We start from the raw sequence: 21,685 nt of genomic DNA, 5'->3' as shown, positions 1-21,685 counted from the left end.
ATTAGCCTTTGTGTTAGAATTATACACATGGCCACAGTTAGCAATTCTTGGACACGGTGCAAAACACCATCAAGCTAAAACACTCTGTAACCTGACAAGAATCCCATTTTCTCTTTTATTTTTCTTATAAAATGTGCATCACATTTGATCTGAAAACAAAAGCTTTCTGTTTGGTGATTTGGTCATTTTTGTCCTTGTCGGAATCAAAAATCCACATTATATTTGATGTTATAAGTTGCACTTGAAATTCTTTTCGTGTTCACTGCAGCTGTAGGACACTCGTTTGCAGGGTTTATTGTAATCTCTGCATCTTCACTGTTTCACTTCTGAACTGGAGTAATATTCAGAAAAACTCTACTAAAAAAGTAGATATAGCATTCAGGAATGCAAATAATAATATCAATGAATAATTTGGTTTCCCAGTGATGGGTTGCAGCTGTGAAGGGCATCCTCTGTGTAAAATATATGCTGGATAAATCGGCGGTTCATTCCTCTGTGGCGATGCCAAATTAATAAAGGGACTAAGCTGAAAAAAAAATGAATGGATGAATACATCATTTCTTTAGAGGTGGAAAGATGATTTTATGTTCACATTGGTTTATTTTTCATCCAGCATTAATGCAATATACCAAATTGTGCATATAGATGTAAACATGGCTGTTTATTGCTTCAGTGTGTTTAAGATTAATGCTCCTTTCATGCTACAAGATTTATCATAATTACAAGTTAAAAACTTTGAAGTTGCATCTGAACAGCCCTTCATATCATAATTACAGCTGGAAACCTCAGGGATAATTTATTACTTGAGTAGAAACGTGCGTTTTAGCATTGGCATCTCCACATTTTTATATACAGTCGAAGACAGGGTAACACAATATACGGACAAAAAAAAAACATTACATGACACAAAATGCAAAAACTACTTTTTCTAACAACCGAGGACAAAAATTTGACAAAAAATTCCCAAGTGAGGTTTAACAGAGCAATTAAGTTTTTAAAAGTATTTCTTATTATATTTTTCATCTGAAGACAGTTGTATTTCTGTTAGTTTGGTTGACATAAAAATGAACGATACAGGGTGATTCAAAAAGAATACCACAATTTTGAAAATCCGTGTTTAATCAAAGAAACATGATGGAACTTTGAATAATTAATCAATGTGAGGAGGACTTAAAGTTTTTTTTCAGTAGAAAATAAGTTCATAGATGTTCAATATGACCCCCACCAGACACTCGAGTGACATTGTAAAGTGATTGGACGCTAACAACGAAATCCAGATGCAGATTTAATCAAAAGAGTTACAAACAATGGTCAAAGCAGGAGCAAACGGGTACACATGCAGGGAATTCCAGAGCGTAGTCATAAACAGGCGGATGGTCAAAAGATAGGCAGCAGACAGGAATAAACAATAAAACAAAGCAAGTGTCTAGTAAGGCAAGGCAAATGCATCATAATGTCACAGATAACAAATAACAAGACTCAGCAACTAGTGTGTGTGTGTCTGTGCTGCTTATAAAGTCCATGTCATCAGTTCTGCACAGCTTCAGCTGTGTGTATTAGCAATCTGCAGATGACTGGAACAGGTGTGAGTGTGTAGTGCATGACTGGATCTGTAGTCCATGTATTGGCGGTTGTGTAGTTCTTTAGCGATCTGCCAGGATTAGATCACTGGTGATTGTGACAGACATCAACCCGATACTCGAACTCGTTCCACACTCTCTGTAGCATCTCGAGCATAACAGTTTGGATCGCTGCAGTTATTCCTTCTTTTAGTTCCTCAATGTGAAACTTCAGAGCTTCCTTAAATCTACGACAGAAAGAGCTTAGATCTCCTTTTCTTCTTCGCAGAGTTCTCAATTTTCAAAGTTGTGGTTTTCTTTTCGAATCACCCTGTATTATTACAAGATTATTAGCACCTTAGGATGAGTTTTTTTCAATTAGTTAGAGAATAAGCCAATGCTGTTCAATGGCTTACCAAATTAACCTTGCCTAATAAAGCCTTTAAATTGCAGTTTAAGCTGAATGCTAGTATCTCGCAAAACAACTAGTCGTCATAGCAAAAACCAAAAAAAATATTATAAATGAGTTAATCTATTATGTTTAAAAAAGAATTAAAATAATAATAATTAGTAATACATCTTAATATCTGAATACATTATAATTCAATTCAAGGGTGACGCGGTGGCGCAGTGGGTCGCACGTTCACCTTACAGCAAAGTCGCTGGTTCGAGCCTCGGTTGGGTTGCCCTCCGGGTGCTCCAGTTACCCCCACAAGTCCAAAGACATGTGGTATAGGGAAATTGGGTATGCTACAATTGACCGTAGTGTATGAGTGAGTGTGTGTGTGTGTGTGTGTGAATGAGTGTATGGATGTTTCCCAGTGATGGGTTGCGGCTGGAAGTGCATCTGCTGCGTAAAACATATGCTAGATAAGTTGGCGGTTCATTCCACTGTGGCAACCCCAGATTAATGAAGGGACTAAGCCGAAAAGAAAATGAATGAATGAATGAATGAATTATTCATACCAAAAAATGAAATAATAATCGTGTCTTCAATTATTTACATATGAGTTCAGGTATAAGCCTAAATGATGACGGTTTTCCCGTTGGCATGACCTGTCACTTTGCTAACATTTCTGTATTTGCTGTATTAGACAGCTGTACTGATGGATGTGTGGCCGGGCTCTGAATGTGCTGTTCAATAGTTCAGTGCTCTTTACTCACAGGCTGAGCTGAGTTTCATAATAAATCACACTGGACTGTTTCATTTTAGCTTCAAGTGTTGTTCAGCGCCCACATACTCTGTATGAGAGGATAACAGGAGCACTTGTCACGCTAACAGAAGAGCAGATTGGTTTTTCCCATTAGCTGTGCATTTAACAGATTATTCAGACTTCACATTCAGATCTGATAAAAAATGATTGGAATTTCAACAGTAAAAATGTTACAGTGAAAATCCATAGCTAGATAAACAGTAGGTTTTCTTAATATACACTACCTGACAAAAGTCTTGTCGTGGATCCCAGTTTTAAGAGCAACAAATAATAACTTGACTTCTAGTTGATCGTTTGGAAAAGTGGCAGAAGGTGGATTTTTCCCATTAATCATCCGACATCCCAATCATCACAAATACTGCAGAAGACCTACTGGAACCCGCATGGAGCCAAGACTCTCACAGAAATCAGTCAAGTTTGGTGAAGGAGAAATCATGGTTTGGGGTTACATTCAGTATGGGGGCGTGCGAGAGATCTGCAGAGTGAATGATCAACATCAACAGCCTGAGGTATCAAGACATTTGTGCTGCCCATTACATTACAAACCACAGGAGAGGGTGAATTCTCCAGCAGGATAGCGCTCCTCATACTTCAGCCCCCACATTAAAGCTCCTGAAAGCAAAGAAGGTCAAGGTGCTCCAGGATTGGCCAGCCTAGTCACCAGACATATTTTTGTTAAGTGACAAAACTTTTGTCTAAGCAAAGTCAGACCTTACTGCTCTAATAAAATCATTCAAAATCAAGGCATGATCATATTTTATTTTAGTAAAATAAGCGTGATCTGGAGGCCTTTGCCTTTAATATAAACCACTTCTGATAGCAAATGATCAACTAGAAGTTATTATTTGTTGTTCCTAAAACTATAGGTGACAAGACTTTTGTCAGGTAGTGTATATACAGTGAATAACCATAAATTGACTTTCCCAGAATTTCAGGATCGTTTTATGTTTTTTGTTGTCGGTATTACTGTGGTTCTTTTTAGTTTTGTCTCATCAGTTATGTGCATTAGAGTTTTATGTTTCAGGTATCGTTGATATATAATGTTTATTGCATGACTTTAGTGTCAACGCCTATCTCGTGCCCACTGATCTACTCCCATTACTTTCCTCCAGAGACTTTTAAGAAACATATGAGGTGAAATGTATTAACAAAGTACAGTGCAGTAACAATCTTTCTTTCAACATTTAACCTTGAAAAAAGTGACTTTTATAAACATTTTATTAGTTTGCAGCGCTATATTGTCTGGGTTGGTGTTATATGTTAGTTGCACTATAAAAACCTTGTAATAAACTGCAGCATATTTTCTGTTATTATACACTCATTTCACTATATATTATTATTTATATATCATATTAATTCCAACTCCTAAAATGTCAATAAAATTCACTGTAGAGTTGAATTTTCAACATTAAAAATCAACAGAGCAGAGATCAACATCCTATAATGCAACTCACAACCAGAAATAAACTTGTGAAATACAAAATACGGAAACTGTTAATTGACAGATACATCTATTTTATCTCTCTCTATGTATACAGTTGAAGTCAGAATTATTAGCCCCCCTTTGAGTTTTTTTTTCTTTTTTAAATATTTCACAAATTATCTTTAACAGAGCAAGGAAATTTTCACAGTATGTCTGATAATATTTTTTATTCTGGAGGAAGTCTTATTTCAGCTAGAATAAAAGCAGTTTGGGATTTTTTTTTTAAACCAGTTTAAGGTCAAAATGATTAGCCCCTTTAAGCTATATATTTTTCGATAGTCTACAGAACAAACCATCGTTATACAATAACTTGCCTAATTACTCTAACCTGCCTAGTTAATCTAATTAACCTAGTTAAGCCTTTAAATGTCACTTTAAGCTGTATAGAAGTGTCTAGAAGAATATCTAGTCAAATATTATTTACTGTCATCATGGCAAAGATAAAATAAATCAGTTATTAGAGATGAGTTATTAAAACTATTATGATTAGAAATGTGATGAAAAAATCTCTGTTAAACAGAAATTGGGGAAAAAACTACCTTCAACTGTGTGAGTATATATATATATATATATATATATATATATATATATATATATAGTACAATAGAACATACTTTTCAGTCAATGCAAACAATGAACAATACATTTATTACAGTATATGTTCATATTAGTTAGTGTAAGCTTAGTTAATGGTAATAAAGTTGTTCGTTGTTTGTTCATGTTATCTCACGGTGCATTAACTAATGTTAAAAAGCTTGAATTTGGATGGTAATAATGCATTAGTAAATGTTGAGCTATGATTAGGCCCACACGGAATCTGTGCACGCAGAAATTCAGTTTTTTTTAGCCCATCAAGTCTATTTTATTATTATTATTTATTTATTTACTTGTGTAAATGTATGTAAATATCATATTTATTCAGATTTTAAATTAATTTCAGTAATATTATTGACTAATATGAAAATGTTCAGAAGATTGTTTTTATATTAGTTTGTCTTTAGTAAATATATTATATGAGACTTGCTTTGTTTAGTGGATCTAATGGGATTTGCATTGTAAACATTAAATAAGTCAAAAAGGTTTTATTTTTTATTTCATATATTATGTTTTTAGTTATGATACTCCCAAAATCATTACGCATAAATCTGCAGATGTTTTACAAAATTCTGTGCAGAAATAGCAAAAAAATGTCCGCAGATTCAGTCTGGCTCTAGCTTTGATTAATAAATTATATACAAGTATTATTCAGAATGAGTTCATGTTTGTAAATACATTAACTAATGAAACCTTATTGTAGAGAGTGTCTTTTAATTCTAATGGCCAAGAAATATGTAAAGAACATGGAGTGACTGTAAAATGCATCCATTTCTAGTAGCATTGTCAGTAAAACTGACTCACTAAATCACTATAGGATTGATCCTAGTCTAAATTATTTGGAGCAGGTTAGCTGCATAAAAAAAATATCTGCATTCATTAATTTACTCTGCTTTCATGCAACCGAGTCAGGGCTAAATTCAGATTGGACAGCTGAAAAGTCCCAGCTCAGTCCCTTATCTTGCTTTGTTGTGCATAGCCATTCTGCCTTCATTTGTTTTTGCTCAGCAGCGACACCTTTCTGAAAACCGCGGTACTGCAGCACTTCACTCTCAGGTGCCATAAATATTCCCAAAGTACTTAGAGGTGGTGATGTTTCAATATGCAAGAGATGGAAGCAGAAATTCAGGCTTTTTCTCAGACGCTTTCCTCCTCGGGCTAAACGAGGATCTGCTGGCTAATATTCAGCCGCTGTTTGCCAGCAGTTCTTGGTCTGGCCTTTCACTGACAGCTTCTGCTGGCTCCACACCAGCTCTGACTGTTGCCGTTTATCAAGCCAAGCGAGGATCTAAACAGGTTCTGGCACATTATGTAGTACTATGTATCTGTTAACGAACTCTTTGTGTTCTTAGAAAGTGAATAAAAAAGAGGTTTGAGCAGCACAAACAGCTCACTGTAGATGACGGAGGACACTGTATTTACCTGATGATGATGATAATTTGAGCTCATGTTTTCTTCACACTAAAGAAAGAGGTGAGTTTTGGGTTTTTAACCGATCATTTTAAAGTCCACTTCTGAGAATCTACTGTAGGTGTAATGTAGGGCAAGAACAAAACTTCAACAAAATAGCAGAGCATTGTTGTGAAATCTACTTAGTGAGGAGTTAGATTGGAGGAACCCTGTTAGGAATGCTAACGGCACTTAAATGACGCTATCATGACCAAAACTAAATATTTTATTAAAAGAAAATATATTAAAAACTACACAATTACAATTAGGATAGCATGATAATACATGATTATTCACTCAAGCACCAATTAATTCAGCTATAAAGGAGATATTTTAGTTTGATTACATTGAGCTGCTTCAAACCGTTGTGAGTGTGCGAGTTCAACAGGACTCTACTTTTTTTTTCTTTTCGAGATGTATAATTACGCTCGTCAGACGTCAAACGTGAGTAAATATTTTCGTTGGCAAGTGTACGAAACTGCCTTACTTGCCTGTTTGCCAGTGATACATTAATTCTTAGAATACAGTATGACAAACACTGCATTGTAATTCTGCGATTACGTCATTTGATGCTCAGCACTTTTACAGCATATAATCACAAAATATGGCTGAAATAATGTTATAATTATTCAATTTAGAAGTCTGAACTTTAACTTTACCACCTTTATTTAAACCCAAAATTCTAAGCTCAAAAAACTGAACAGTTTACTTTATATGTTTGGATAAGGGTTGACTATATTACATTAAAAGGATTAAATATTGAAATAACCAGGTCATTTTTCCCTGAATAGTTTGTAAGAGCTGCAACAGAATCAAAAAGTCATATTAAAATCCAACATAGGCTCATTCTGAATACGTAGGCCTATATACATTTCTGGAGATTATGTATTATGCAAATTGTGTAGCCAGAGGAATGGTTATTTTGTCTTTGGAATGAACGATACGGGGTGGTATAACGTTGTTCCTTTTTGTGCTTATTAGCTGATCGATTACTTCCATGTGGACGGCTTTTCCGGTGTTATCAGTTTGTGTACATCGGTGGATTTGAGACCCAGAGTGCAGTTGACCGTGATGACGATGTTCTAGTCTAGCGAAGAACGGTTCCAGAAAGCAGATAAGACAAAAAAAAAAGGGCAAAAAATAAAATAAACAAGTAAATAACAGAGTGAGAATGTGGTAAAATCTGAAAACGTGGTAAAAAAGTCAGGCGGCCACGAAGGCTTTTCTTTTTCTGATTGCTTTTGAAAACAATTCAATTCAATTCACCTTTATTTGAGATCTAAAAAAAGCGTACACAGCAGCCTCTGGCGGATTCACGAAGACAAAAACTGCAAAAAAATAAATAAATAAAAAATATTTAGTTCCTGAGATGTATTTGGAGCTCTCCAGAAATGTTTATAAGGGTACATAATCTTGGAAAAATGTATTATTCTCAGAAATATGTAGTTGTAACTGTTTTCAAAATTAAATATAATTTTTAAAAATAATAATAATTTTCCTTGGGCAGTTTAACATATAGAGAATGGTTTCTAAAGGATCACGTGACACTGAAGATGGGAGTAACGATTGCTAAAATATTTGACAGCACAGGAATAAACATGTTTTAAAATACGTTGAATCCATTTTTCATCTCACGGCAATTCGTAACTTTTGATTTAGTGGCTAATTCTTATAAAATTGTACGATATCATTCGTCCAATTTAGTACGATTATCTTATCATCCAATGATGGTTGGGTTTAGGGAAGGAAGTGGGTGGAGGGATCGGTCAGTCAGTAAGTCAACAGCGGCCTCTGGTGGATTTACGTGAGAACAGCAGGCGCAAATGCCACTTGCGAGAGAAATTCGTGAACTGAAAAATCGTACACAGAAGACAACTGCAAAAAAAAAATGCTCCTCCTGGGATGTATTTGGTGCTCTGCAGAAATGTATACAGGGGTACGTAATCAGAATGAACCTGCCTCGTTAAAATCATATCAAACACTGATAGTCACTCAGCATTATGTGCTATCATCAGATCACACCCTCAGGGCCATGTGCGTTTGTTGCTTTTAAATATTTGGTGAGGTAACCTAAGTTACAAAACAATGTCATTCAGACAAATGCTGTTCAGTCCACACACATGTCTACTCTCTGTTGTTTCTTTGTGATAATCATGACCGACTGAGGCGGTTTCATTAATTCAATGACAGCTAATGTCAAGGCAAGGTTGCTTTATGCAGGTTTTTTCTGGTTTGATGCATTGACCATGAATGAGAATGACTTCCAGGACAAGTAAATGATGTATGAAAAATATTATTTATATATTTTTTATAAAAATTAATAGATTCTTGGCTCAGTGGTTAGCACTGTCGCCTCACAGCAAGAAGGTTCAAGTTCGGGTAGGTCAGTTGACTTTTCTGTGAGGAGTTTGCATGTTTTACCCTTGTTAGACTGGGTTTCCTCTGGGTGCTCCGGTTTCCCCTACAGTCCAAACACATACAGTATAAGTGAATTAAATTAACTAAATTGGCCGTAGTGTATAAGTGTGTGTGTGAATGTGAGAGTGTATGGGTGTTTCCCAGTACTGGGTTGCAGTTGGAAGGACATCCGCAGTGTAAAACATATGCTGGATAAGTTGGCTGTTCATTTCGCTATGGTTAGTCCCTGATAAATGAGGGACTAAGCTGAAGGTGAATGAATAAATAGATTCTAGCGACTCTTGGATTTTACTTTTAGTGTTTTAAAAGTATGCACAAAATGCTGTTGGATTTGGGAGTCAAAAAAGCTGAAAATATGGGTGGGAGTGTCGCCTGGAGCGTGTGACTCATTGGAGTCGTTCAGTGGAACTAAGTTGGCCATTAAAGTTCACACTTCAATTGTGAAATACCCCCTCAGCCACCTGGCACAGGTGATTATATCATTACGGGCACACAAGGGTGACGAAAAACTTTACTTTGCCACCTCAAATCGACTGCAATGCTTCTGAGAATCGTTTGAATGGGCAAAAAGTTGAGCGAGAGTCACATTTTTGGAGTTTCGAGTTTCTTTTATGGGCATAAAGGCGTGCATGGAAAGCAATGCATTTCAGAATAACCTGCAAAGTAAAACATCCAGGTCATTGGACAAAGAGAGCAACGGTTTTGTTGTATATAACGGATTTGAAATGTATGACTGTTGCACAAATACACAAACATCGTAGTATAAAGTCAGGGTGGAAAAAAAAACTTCTTTCTTGGATCAGTGGTTTTGAATGGCAGCCTAAGGCGAGATTTTGTGGTTTGGTATTATTGAAAAGCTTATTATGGATTTTCCATTCAAAGGTAAATTTGGCCTTCGGCATATCAAAGCACAGGAAGGTATTGAACTGAAGGAAGATTATAGCTGAATGACTGAAAGGAGAATCGACGTTGTTTTTAGTATTAAATGTTGATTCTTAATATTCATAAAAGTGCTTCAAATGACTGTCAATACTTGTCAACCTCTAATGTTTTGTCATTTTGGGAATTAAAGGAAGGCGCAAATTCTCCTAGTACTGTTCAAAGTAATTCTTATGTGAGAGAATATGATGCAAAACAACCCAAAGTGTTGTAACAACTATTTATTTTTATTTTCCTATGTTGATGCTCAAGGCTCTTTGAATTCTAAATCACTATTGCTTTAAATTGATTTAGTTAACCAGTAAACACAGGGCCAATTTGAAATCCAATCATGAAAGAAAACTGTGCCTTGATGACAAATGGAAAACCCACATTACATGATAATCAAAGCATTTGGCATCACTTTGAATATCTCGAGTCTTTCTTTGCAAGTTTAATGATTAAAGAAAAAGTTCACGGAAAAAAAATAAATATATATGTCATCATTACTCACTCTCATATTATATCGGAACCTTTTGTGCATGTGTGCATACGTGTGTGTGTCCTTACATTGAAAGCCAAAGGTCAGCAAAACTCGCAAAAAAGGTCACCAGCAAAGATTTTCAGGATTTCGCTGAAAGACGTTTTCATTTAGCTGTTAAAAACGCTTGATTATTAAACTGAATATCTAAAAACGGCTGACAGATAAGAGATCAAGGTCTCATGATGCGGATTGAAAGTGTAAATAAACTAAAAAGACTATATAGCCAATTGATTTTTTTTAACAATGTTAAATAAGTCAATGAAAAAGCATCATCAAGCATCAATCAAGTTATTGCTGATGATTTCAAAGAAAAAACTATTTTAGGAATGTTTATAGGCATTATTTATTTTATTTCAGGCATTTTTATATATCAAGCTATTTTATTATATTTTATTATATTATATTTTATTTATTTATATATATTTTTAAATAGCCAAATCAAATTTTATGATCAAACATAACATTTTTATTGTTAAAAACTAGTGTAAATGCAACAAAAAGTACTAAATTATGCCAGCTCCTATCCTTGGGATTTACCATAAATAGTTATAATTGTTGTGTAAATGGATTCACCTCTGAACAACATAAAAATTATGTCAATAATCTCAAATGCTATCAGAAGTTCTTTTGTGCAGTTAAATATGACATTAAATATGTAAAATGTGAATTCTAAGTACAGTGTATGATTGTTGAAACAATAAATTTCCTATCAATGCCAGCAATTCTGACACAAGTCCCTCATTTCAATGATAAAGGACCTTTTCAATGTCAGAGTCAGTCTCTGTGGGGAAAAAGGCTTTGAGATTTCAGGTTGAAGCCACTGTCATTTTTTACTCACTGTCCGAAGAACAAAAGATCCGAGAATGAAAGAAGCTTGTCTGAAACACGTGTCAATCTGCCAACTTGCACAGTCCTGTGCTTCATCATCTTCTGTATCAGATCACTGAAACGTCTGTTCATAATCCCGATTTACACCTGAACGTCTGAAAAAACAACACTGGAGTGATTTCTATCTGTTTTGGAGTTTGATTTAGATTACATGCTTAATATTTTCACATTAATATTTGTACAAGTTCATGAGTGTGTTTCTAGCAGACATTAATGTTCAGTATGTTCTGATTAAGGCTATATTGTCAATTATTACATGGCTGTCTTGAATACTGGATTCTGATTGGTCTGTCGTGACATTTCAAGGTATGTTATTGCATGATAACAAGTGCTAAATAACATTGGCTCATCCAAGAACTGAGAATCACTTTGATTGTCAATTAATTTGTTCACATTCATATACTTACATCCACATTCATCTGCTCGTCTATCTCGCCGCTGTTTGGCTCCATCTTGTGTCTGAATAATGCTCAGGTTAGTGTTTACTCCATCAGCTGTTTTCGTTTATGTCAGCGTTGCGTTTTTACCTGTTTGGCGCCATCTTGTGGCTGAATAATGCACAGATTAGTGTTTACTTCATCAGCTGTTTTCGTTTATGTCAGCGTTGCGTTTTTACCTGTTTGGCGCCATTTTGTGTCTGAATAATGCACAGATTAGTGTTTACTTCATCAGCTGTTTTCGTTTATGTCAGCGTTGCGTTTTTACCTGTTTGGCGCCATCTTGTGGCTGAATAATGCACAGATTAGTGTTTACTTCATCAGCTGTTTTCGTTTATGTCAGCGTTGCGTTTTTACCTGTTTGGCACCATCTTGTGGCTGAATAATGCGCAGGTTAATGTATACTCTATCAGCTGTTTTCGTTTCTGTCAGCTTTGCGTTTTTGACTGTTTGTCGCCATCTTGTGGCTGAATAATGCGCAGGTTAGTATTTACTCCATCAGCTGTTTTAGTTTCTGTCAGCTTTGCGTTTTTGACTGTTTGTCGCCATCTTGTGGCTGAATAATGCGCAGGTTAGTGTATACTCCCGTCAGCTGATTTCGTTTGTGTCAGCTTTGCACTTTTGACTGTTTGGCGCCATCTTGTGTCTGAATAATGCGCAGGTTAACGTATACTCCATCAGCTGTTTTATTTTCTGTCAGCTTTCCATTTAATTAACAAGGAATCACCTATTATGGCTCTGAACAATGTTTTGGGTCTAATGTTTTGAGGCATGTAGTCGTGTGATAAGTGGGATAAAGTACATTCAGGATGGTTGTTTTCACAGAATATAGCCCTTTGGTCTTATAAAACAGTGCTAAATTAAAAAATTTACAACCCAAACCTTGTACTATTACATAACAGACAGAAACAAAAAAGCTGAATGGAGTATACAGTAACCTGAGTATTATTCAGTCACAAGATGAAACAAGTGAACATTCAAAAACAGCAACATGACAGACATATAAATATTAACGTAAACATATTCATTGATGAACAAGATTATTTAAAGTACCCTTATGAGCCTTTATTATTATTTGTTTTTATTGCTGTTTCTGGCAATAACATAACTTGGAATGTTGCGAGTGACCAATTTATTCCATACAGCTGTGTAATAATAGGCTCATCCGTGCACTAAAAATAGTATATTCACGTATATATATTCACAGTATATACGTATTCATTTATGTACTTATATTTCACACTAATTTTCTTGACTGTTTGGCGCCATCTAGTGATTCGTGTCTGGCTTTATTTTATGAGAACAATCGTCTACATTATTTTATGTAATGACACCTCAGAATTTGGGGAATTTATCATATATGATAATTAAACTATATTTTGCTGAACGTTTTTTGCGTTGATACCCTAACTATATTAGCCCTGAAACCCCCCACAAAAGTAGGTATGTTACCAAAAAAAACACCAGTAGATGGCGACAAGTCCCTGTCATATGTTCAAAAAACAAATAACAAAAATAACATTTTTCATTCATATTAATCACCAAATATTATTTAGGTCACACTTTATTTCAAGCTAGAATTCTCACTATTAACAAACCATTTGGTATGACGTTTACCTCAATAAACTTTGAGGACAACACATACACTTAATACACAAATAGACTTCATTGAGCATCTACACATAGACATCACCTTTTTAACGACATATCTGCAGGTTAAGTTTATCTATAATGTCCACCCCATACAAAAGTCCTATTCTGATTTTTATTGTCACTGCTTTGAAACAAAAATAATTGTGAAAAGCGCTATACAAATCATCTTGAATTGATTAAACTCCTTATGTATTTCTTATTATTAGTTATTGGTAGTAGTTGTGTATTACTTAGGAGATTTATATAAAAGCCACTAGTTAATAGTGAGAATCTGTACCTAAACTAAAGTGTGATGATTATTTACCTCCACATAATCAAAACCTCCAAGTTGCAATAAAGCATGACCTTTGACCTCTGTGATTTGGATTCGGCTGCTAACCTAAAACACAGGGTTTATTTACCACTGCTCGCACGACTTCATACATAGCCGTACATGGAGCCTCAATGCACAGCCATCAGTGCTGACGAATATTTATGCTAAACAAATATGTGATGTGATTTTTTTTTTTCTTTTTCTTCTGGGGGTACCAGCACATCGCGGGTCGAGTGTGTGTGAGTATGCAAAAGTAAATGCACCCTGCATGTGTATAGATTTCCCAAAGTGTGTGTATACATAAACAAGAGATGAATGTGCGAGGAGGAGGGAAACCTACATAAGGAGAGACTCGAGACACCTGAAGGGAAAGTAGGGAGAAAGAAAGAGTTAGTGGAGTGTGAAACAGTTAAGGAGTGATACGGCTTATTAATCAGTAACACACACTTCTTCATTTCCAATTTCCTGCTTTAGCTTGCTTTTATAAGAGCGGAGGAAGGCTTCAGGAGCAGGAGAACCAGCGAGCGACTCAAGCTCTCTTCTCAGACTTCTCCAGCAGGTAAGCTACTGAACATCTACACGTAATTTCAGTGTAAATCTCTGCTCTTCTGATGGAGTCTGCATCACTGGTATTTCGGGAACGTTCATAAATCTGGCACTGCGGGCTGCTCTGTAATTGAGCGTTGATGTGTACTCTAATAGACTCGGCATTAAACATTAAGCGCACTTCAGAGATGGATCTCGGCACTCAGTCGCTCATGAAGGACAGATAAGCAGAGATTAGCCACAGCTAACTGCCCTGAACATGCAACGCCTGCATTTATCAAAGCGCTTATTTACTGTTGTAATTAAATACCGATAATTATTCAAGTGGAGTAAAATGACCCTGAATCAAAGCCCTGTAGTGAAATAAGAGGCCGGAGAAAACAGTCAGGTGCAGCTCTTACACAATTGCTTGGATTCGCTGACAGCTTAAAGGGATAGTTCGTTAAAAAATGAAAATTACGTCATTTTTTTTACTCACACTCATGTGGTTTTAAACCTTTAAAAGAACCGAAAAATAAAAATTTACTCACTATTTACTCACCTTCGAGTGCCTAAAATGAGTTTCCTTCTTCTGTTAAACACAGAAGAAAATATTTTGAAGAATATTGGTTGCTTGAATTAATCAATTCTCATGATAAGAAATAAAAATGACTATTAAAGTCAATGATTACCAGCATTTTTTCTATCTTTTGTGTTTACCAGAAGAAAGCGACTCATTTAGGATTTGACCAAGTGAAGGGAGAGTAAAGGATGTCAGAATTTCATTTTTGAGTGAACTGTCTCTTTAAGGCTTATTGAATCAACTAATTTAAATATTTGTGTTCGTTAAGAGAGATATTTCTAATAATATTTTATGATGGTGATTCTATCAGAATTATGCAAGGCATGTTCGCTAAAAATACCAACATAGAAATCACCAATGAATTTTATTCCATGTCACCAGGTTGGCATTGCAGGGCACACTGTAAAAAAGGTGTTACTTTAACTTAATTAAATTAATCAGATTGCAACTAAAGTTATACAAAGTCAGCTTTGTTTTTAGTCATTTTGACTATTACAAGTTCAGATAACTAAAACATTGAAGGTACTGTAACAATATTTTTGTTAACACTTTAAATTAATGGTCCATTAGTTAATGTATTTACTAACATGAACAAACTATTAGTAATACATTTATTACAGTATTTATTCATCTTTGTTAAAGTTACTTGATTTTATTTAAGCTAAATAAGTCATGGTGCATTAACTAATGTTACAAGCACAACTTTGGATTTTAATAATGCATTATTTTATGTTGAACTATGATTAACAAATGCTTTACAAAATTATTGATAATTAGTTAATGTTAATAAATATGTTAACTAGCATTAACTAACGGATAATTAATTTAAAGTGTTACCATATTTTTTATAGTGCAGACTTTGTAGAGTGTATTGAGAAAAAAATCGACACTAAAAGAAAGTTTTCTTGGTGTACATGATGTACCGGTTAAAACAAGGCTAATTCTTACATGTTAATAATTACTTAGTCTACAATTACAGCATCTAAAAATATTGATTGCACAGAGAACATGCTTTATTGGTTCAATAAACACAAAGTAGGAAATATGTGAACATTTAAGGGATATGATACAGTCTGACTAAGTGTCTATCAATACTTTTACCGGCATCGTAACTGCCTGCACTTTAAAAAGCCATTAGTTACTTTACCTTAACAAAGTAAGTGAACCTGTAAAGTTGACTTTACTTTAAAAAAGTAAGTCCATTGTGACTTAGAATGGTTAAGTTGACTTAATTTGTATAATTATGTGCATAATTCATTTACTTAATCATTGTGAAGGAATGGTTTTACTCACTTTAAAAGCAATGGGTTTACTCACTTTTTTGAGTAAATTCAACTAATGGTTTTAAAAGCAATGGGTTTACTCAATTTTTTGAGTAAATTCAACTAATGGTTTTAAAAGCAATGGGCTTACTCACTTTTTTGAGTAAATTCAACTAATGGTTTTAAAAGCAATGGGTTTACTCAATTTTTTGAGTAAATTCAACTAATGGTTTTAAAAGCAATGGGTTTACTCATTTTTTTAAGTAAATTCAACTAATGGTTTTAAAAGCAATGGGTTTACTCATTTTTTTAAGTAAATTCAACTAATGGTTTTAAAAGCAATGGGTTTACTCACTTTTTTAAGTAAATTCAACTAATGGCTTTAAAAGCAATGGGTTTACTCACTTTTTTAAGTAAATTCAACTAATGGCTTTAAAAGCAATGGGTTTACTCACTTTTTATGTAAAGCTAACTTTAGACTGTAAAAAGCAATTCTTTGAAAAAGTGAGTAAACTAATTGCCTTTAAATTACTAAGTCAACCTAACAGTTCTAAGTTACAACACATTTACTTACATTTTTAAAGTAAATTAAACGTGTGATTTTAAGGCAACAGGTTTAATCACTTTGAGTAATCCCTTTTTACAGTGCAGTGTGGTTATCCACAGAGTATCATTAAAGTTTAGCTTAAATTGTTGTTAGGAACACTTTCATAATCCATTGCAGTGCACTAAATCACATGGACAAAGCATATTTAATTTTTTTGTACAATCTTGTTTTGTTTGCACCGAACAATATGACAAACATTAATTATACACCAGATACTCATTGGAATTTTCACTACTGCATTAGCCCAGTAGGGAAAAAAAAGCTTGCATTGCATTAAAAAAAGTGATAGAGTCGGAGCATGTTTAGGACACGCCCACACTTGGGAATCCAGCCCTTTTCATTGACTTTCTAAAGCGGGAAGCCTGCTTGTCATTTCTGACTAATAACAAAAACAGAAGCATGTCTAAAATCTGCTATGCGCCATGGTGTACAGCAAACAAGCTGACAACCCAGACATATATATTTATAAACTACTCAACTGTGAAAGCCAGCTTTTGAGGAGACCAAACTGGATACAGGCGATAAGGAAGAAGGTAAGGAACAGGGGCACTGACATACAGACTTTATATATGTCTCTACAATATTTCTTTGACAAGGTTTAAAATACAGAATGTTTCTAGAATGCGATTGCATTTCACTCAAGTGGACATCACGTTTGTTCTCAGAGTAATATGACACATTGTGCTCTACTTTTGTGTCCTTAAACGCTCTTTTTTTTTTCTTTGTGGGTCAATAGCTTATAAAAAGTTCTGGGTTTTTAGCGTTTTGCTGTATCATGTTACAGCATTATTTTGACATTTTTATTTGATTTTTTGTTATTAGTCAGAAATGACAAGCAGGCAGATTCCCACAATTGAAAGTCAATGGAGAGGGTTGGATTGTCCCCATTGCCTCCTTTCCCCAGTGGGCGTGGTTGTCAGATTATGGTGTGTGTTGAGACGAGCAAAATCTGTCCAGAACCAATCACTGACTGGCAACTTGCTATATTTACCAGGGCTAAGGTGGGCTAGACCTTTATGTGAAAGGAAATAATCTTAATCATGAAGTCAAAATTGCTTCATGAGAAAAGAAAACATAAAAATGTTCACTAATTTTCAATGCAAAAACAAGTATGTTTATAATAAAAGCAGATGTGGTTTATTAATCAGAAGTCAAAAGTAGTTAAAGTCAGAATTAGTATTTTTTCAACACATTTCTAATCATAATAGTTTTAATAACTCATTTCTAATAACTGATTTATTTTATCTTTGCCATGATGACAGTGAATAATATTTGACCAGATATTCTTCAAGACACTTCTATACAGCTTAAAGTGACATTTAAAGGTTTAATTAGGTTATTAGGTTAAGCCAAGCTATTGTATAACGATGGTTTGTTCTGTAGACTAGATATATATATATATATATATATATATATATATATATATATATAGCTTAAAGGGGCTTAAATTTAAAAACTGCTTTTATTCTAGCCAAAATAAAACTTAAAAAAAATAAGACTTTCTCCAGAAGAAAAAGTAGGAGACATACTGTGAAAATATACTTGCTTTGTTAAACATCATTTACGATATATTCTACACAATAAAAAAAATTCAACGAGGGCTACATTCTAACTTCAACTGTATATATGTATATTTGTAATTAAATTACTTATCAGACATAGTAACTAGAAAATTACTAATTGATGACTTTTTTTTAGCTAACTTACTCAACTTTGGTCATGTGATAATATTTAATAAAGACTTATTTTTGCTCTAATACTGTATTATGACGTCAACAATTTGTATAGAAATCAGAGATTGGCTATTGTCAAATTAATATTTAAAAATACATTTTAGATACCTTTAAAAAAATCTATTAAACCACAGCTGTGACTCAGCTTTAAATCAGCTGATTTATTAGTAATGTTATTTAAAATATCCTGGATTCAGAAGAAATGTTTACTGATTACAAAGCATGGACATATTTGGCCATTTTACCTGATTCATAACAATAGCTAGTGTTTGTCCATAAATACACCAGTCTTTAATAACACACGGATAACACATTCTCTGTCCTCATTCGAACATTAGCTCTGTTTCCATCCAAAGACGGGAATTAGACCAATGTGCAAAACTGGAAAATTGCATTAAAAAAAGAGTGCGAAGTAAAGCAGAGGCTCCTGATAAACTGGCGTCGATTATCAAAAAGGAAAATGGAATTTGCCGTGATAGGAGGAGTCATTGTAAGTCTTTTTTCTTCTATAATATACGAGTTGTGCCTCAGGAGATTAAATAAAATGAATGTGTGGTGGGAGCGCAGACATTCAGGACAAATGAGGAGGTAATAATAATATAATAATAATACTGAACCACTGTGATGACAGACTTTGGTTGAGGGGTTTAATAATGACCAACAAAACTAAAGGATGTTTCACAGTGTGGTCGATCCTCTGATTTGTCCATTACTTCTATCACACTATATTCAATCAAAGTTACATTACTTTTTTGATGTGCATGCTGGAATTTATTTGGTACATGTGTTTTCATTGTAATATATGCACATTTTTGTTTTATTACATAAATCGTTTATCCTACCCTACCCTAGCCTCATTTCAGTTGTCAAGTTTTGTAAAAATCTATATATTGAATTAATCAATCTATTAAAAAAAAAGCATTTGGCAGAATTATGCATTATAGTCTTAAATTATAAAGAGAAATAACAGATAAAGCGAGACTGCAGTAAGGTCATGAAGCAGATCTATATTGATCTTTCTTTCGAGGTGTCGGTTCAGAAATAAACAAAATAATAGGCCTAATGCAAAATATTATAAGATTAAAATGTGGAATGTTATCGGATGGTCATTTCGGTCAATTTTCCTAATGGATAAGCAGTACTCGGTAATATTTCAGCATGGTTTTACTTTTGTATTTGGCGTGAAACGCACATTTACTGGTAGGAATGACACCCCGCCCTACTCATAATTCTCTCTTCATAAAGCTGTACACAACCATAATACACTATAATATAGCCTGGTTCGTTAGTTTCTTGGATCGTATTGCGTTCTCACTAAAATCGATCCGCTCCAGAGTTCAATCAAGCCGAGACCACTTCATTCAGGCAGACATTCTGTCCACTGTCCCGAGTGTCTTGCATGCTGGCCCCGGGCCATCGGGCAGTCCTTATTGTCGAGCTCTGCTAACTTAGTTATGCACATATGTTTGTTTATGCACAATTTTTATATTTGCTAACATATTGGCATTTTTATTGCGATATTCCTAAATGTGCATAAAAAAAGGTAGACATAAAAGACTGGTAGACATAACTAATGAAACCACAGTTTGCTGTTTTTTTCCTTCAATCTAATATTCTTTCCTTCTCTTTACAGACTCAAAAATGACTCGCTCCTTGAGAGAGTGGTTTAAAGAGTACATGTCAGAGCGGCGCGGGCGCAAAAACCGCCTGGTCACCAAAGATGGCCGTTGCAACATCGAGTTCGGCAACGTGATGCATCGAAACCGCTTTGCCTATGTCCTCGACTTCTGGACCACCTTCGTGGAGACCCGATGGCGGTTCATCCTCTTGTATTTTGTGGCATCCTTCACCCTCAGTTGGTTTCTCTTCGGACTAATCTGGTACTGGTTGGCAAGAAACAATGGTGACCTGTTGTGGCAGAATCCAACACCAAGCCATAAACCATGTGCTTTTAGCGTTAATGACATGACGTATGCCTTCCTTTTGTCACTGGAGACCCAGTCCACCATTGGGTTTGGCAATATATACGTCACTGACCAATGTCCTGGAGGTGTGGCTCTGATTGTAATCCAGACTATCATAGGACTCTTCATTAACATCTTCTGGTGTGGTATAGTTATGACCAAAATATCCCTTCCAAAAAAGAGAGCCAAAACCATCACCTTCAGTGAATCCGCTGTCATCTGTCCCAAAAAAGGCACTCTTTGCCTTCAAATCCGTGTCGCCAACCTGCGCAAGACCTTAATGATCGGCAGTCAGATTTACGGGAAGCTTCTGAGGACAACAGTCACTGGAGGTGAGACCGTCATCCTGGACCAGGTCAGCATTGACTTCATGGTGGATGCTGGGAAGGACAATCTGTTTTTCGTGTGTCCTTTAACCCTGTACCACATCATTGACAAAAGCAGTCCATTCTTCAACATGGCTGTGGACACTATGCATCAGCAGGACTTTGAGCTCGTGGTTTTTCTCGATGGCATGGCTGAATCCACCAGCTCTGCCTGCCAGGTCAGGACTTCATACATTCCTCAGGAGATCATGTGGGGCTATGACTTTCTCCCGATCATCTCCCGTAGCAAAGAGGGAAGATACCGAGTGGACTTTTCCAACTTTGCTAAAGTGGTGCCTGTTCCTACCGCACATTGCTCCCACTGCTACCACAATGAGCCCGGAAACCATCTCCATCTCAAGGGCATTGACAACAAGGGCTTTGAGGTGATTGACATTGAGCCGCCAAATGGCACCAAAATGTAATGCTTTTTTGACTGACTGGTCAACATCTTGCACTATGCCGAAACATTGGACACTAATGCTTCATGTCTTTCATAATGGGGATGAGAGGCGAGACGAGTGTTTCAATATCTCGAAATACCACTTGAGTGGCAACACTGCAGGAATCCATTTCTTTTATCAAATGCACTGCTTTACTCTTCACAAAGCAATGTTTTTTGTCTATTCCACCTGACAGAATTGAAAATTTTTGACATTCTGTTCTTCTGTTACTGTAGACATTGATTTCGGAGTTTGAGTATCCACTGGCAATTAATTAATTTGAGATTGACTTAAAAAAAACTCAAAAAATCCTCTGTATCTCAGATTCCAGCTGGTGGTTTTGTGCTCTGAATCACTCTGGGATGTTGTTTCTTGTTACATTTGTAGATTTATTGTAAATTTGCATAAGTGAATGTGTAAATATAATTTTGTACTTTATTTGTACATACATTTTTTTTATGAAAATAAAAAATGAAACGTGATTGTTTTTTTTTTTTTCATTGAAATGGCATTATAAAAACTTCAGCAGTCAAGCATTTTCCAGATTTCACAGTTAAAAATCACCACACGAGGGCGTAACAGTACAGATGACAAACTCAGTTTGACAAAAATCTAGGAATTATATACAGAGGGCATAGAGGCTATGTAAATACATGTAAATACAATTTGTATTTAATGAAAACACACATACACAATTTTATGATTTATATAGCACGTCCTCATTGTTTTTAAA

At 35.1% G+C, this 21,685-nt stretch overlaps 1 protein-coding gene across 1 annotated transcript; it reads left to right on the top strand.

Annotated features, from left to right (window-relative positions):
- Positions 1-13,895: 13,895 nt before the first annotated feature.
- On the top strand, positions 13,896-21,432 carry LOC130245683 (ATP-sensitive inward rectifier potassium channel 1-like). The gene is made up of 2 exons (XM_056478438.1): positions 13,896-14,029; positions 19,814-21,432. The coding sequence occupies exon 2, from the start codon at positions 19,822-19,824 to the stop codon at positions 20,932-20,934; it is 1,113 nt and encodes a 370-aa protein (XP_056334413.1). The 5' UTR covers positions 13,896-14,029; positions 19,814-19,821; the 3' UTR covers positions 20,935-21,432.
- The last annotated feature ends 253 nt before the right edge of the window (positions 21,433-21,685 follow it).

This window comes from Danio aesculapii, chromosome 18 (genome assembly GCF_903798145.1).
Source record: "Danio aesculapii chromosome 18, fDanAes4.1, whole genome shotgun sequence".
In the NCBI taxonomy this organism is placed as follows: Eukaryota; Metazoa; Chordata; class Actinopteri; order Cypriniformes; family Danionidae; genus Danio; species Danio aesculapii.
This window is presented reverse-complemented; position numbering and strand designations above follow the sequence as displayed.

Excerpts from the sequence above, each read along its gene's own strand:
- LOC130245683 (XM_056478438.1), top strand. The coding sequence starts at position 19,822 with ATGACTCGCTCCTTGAGAGAGTGGTTTAAAGAGTACATGTCAGAGCGG.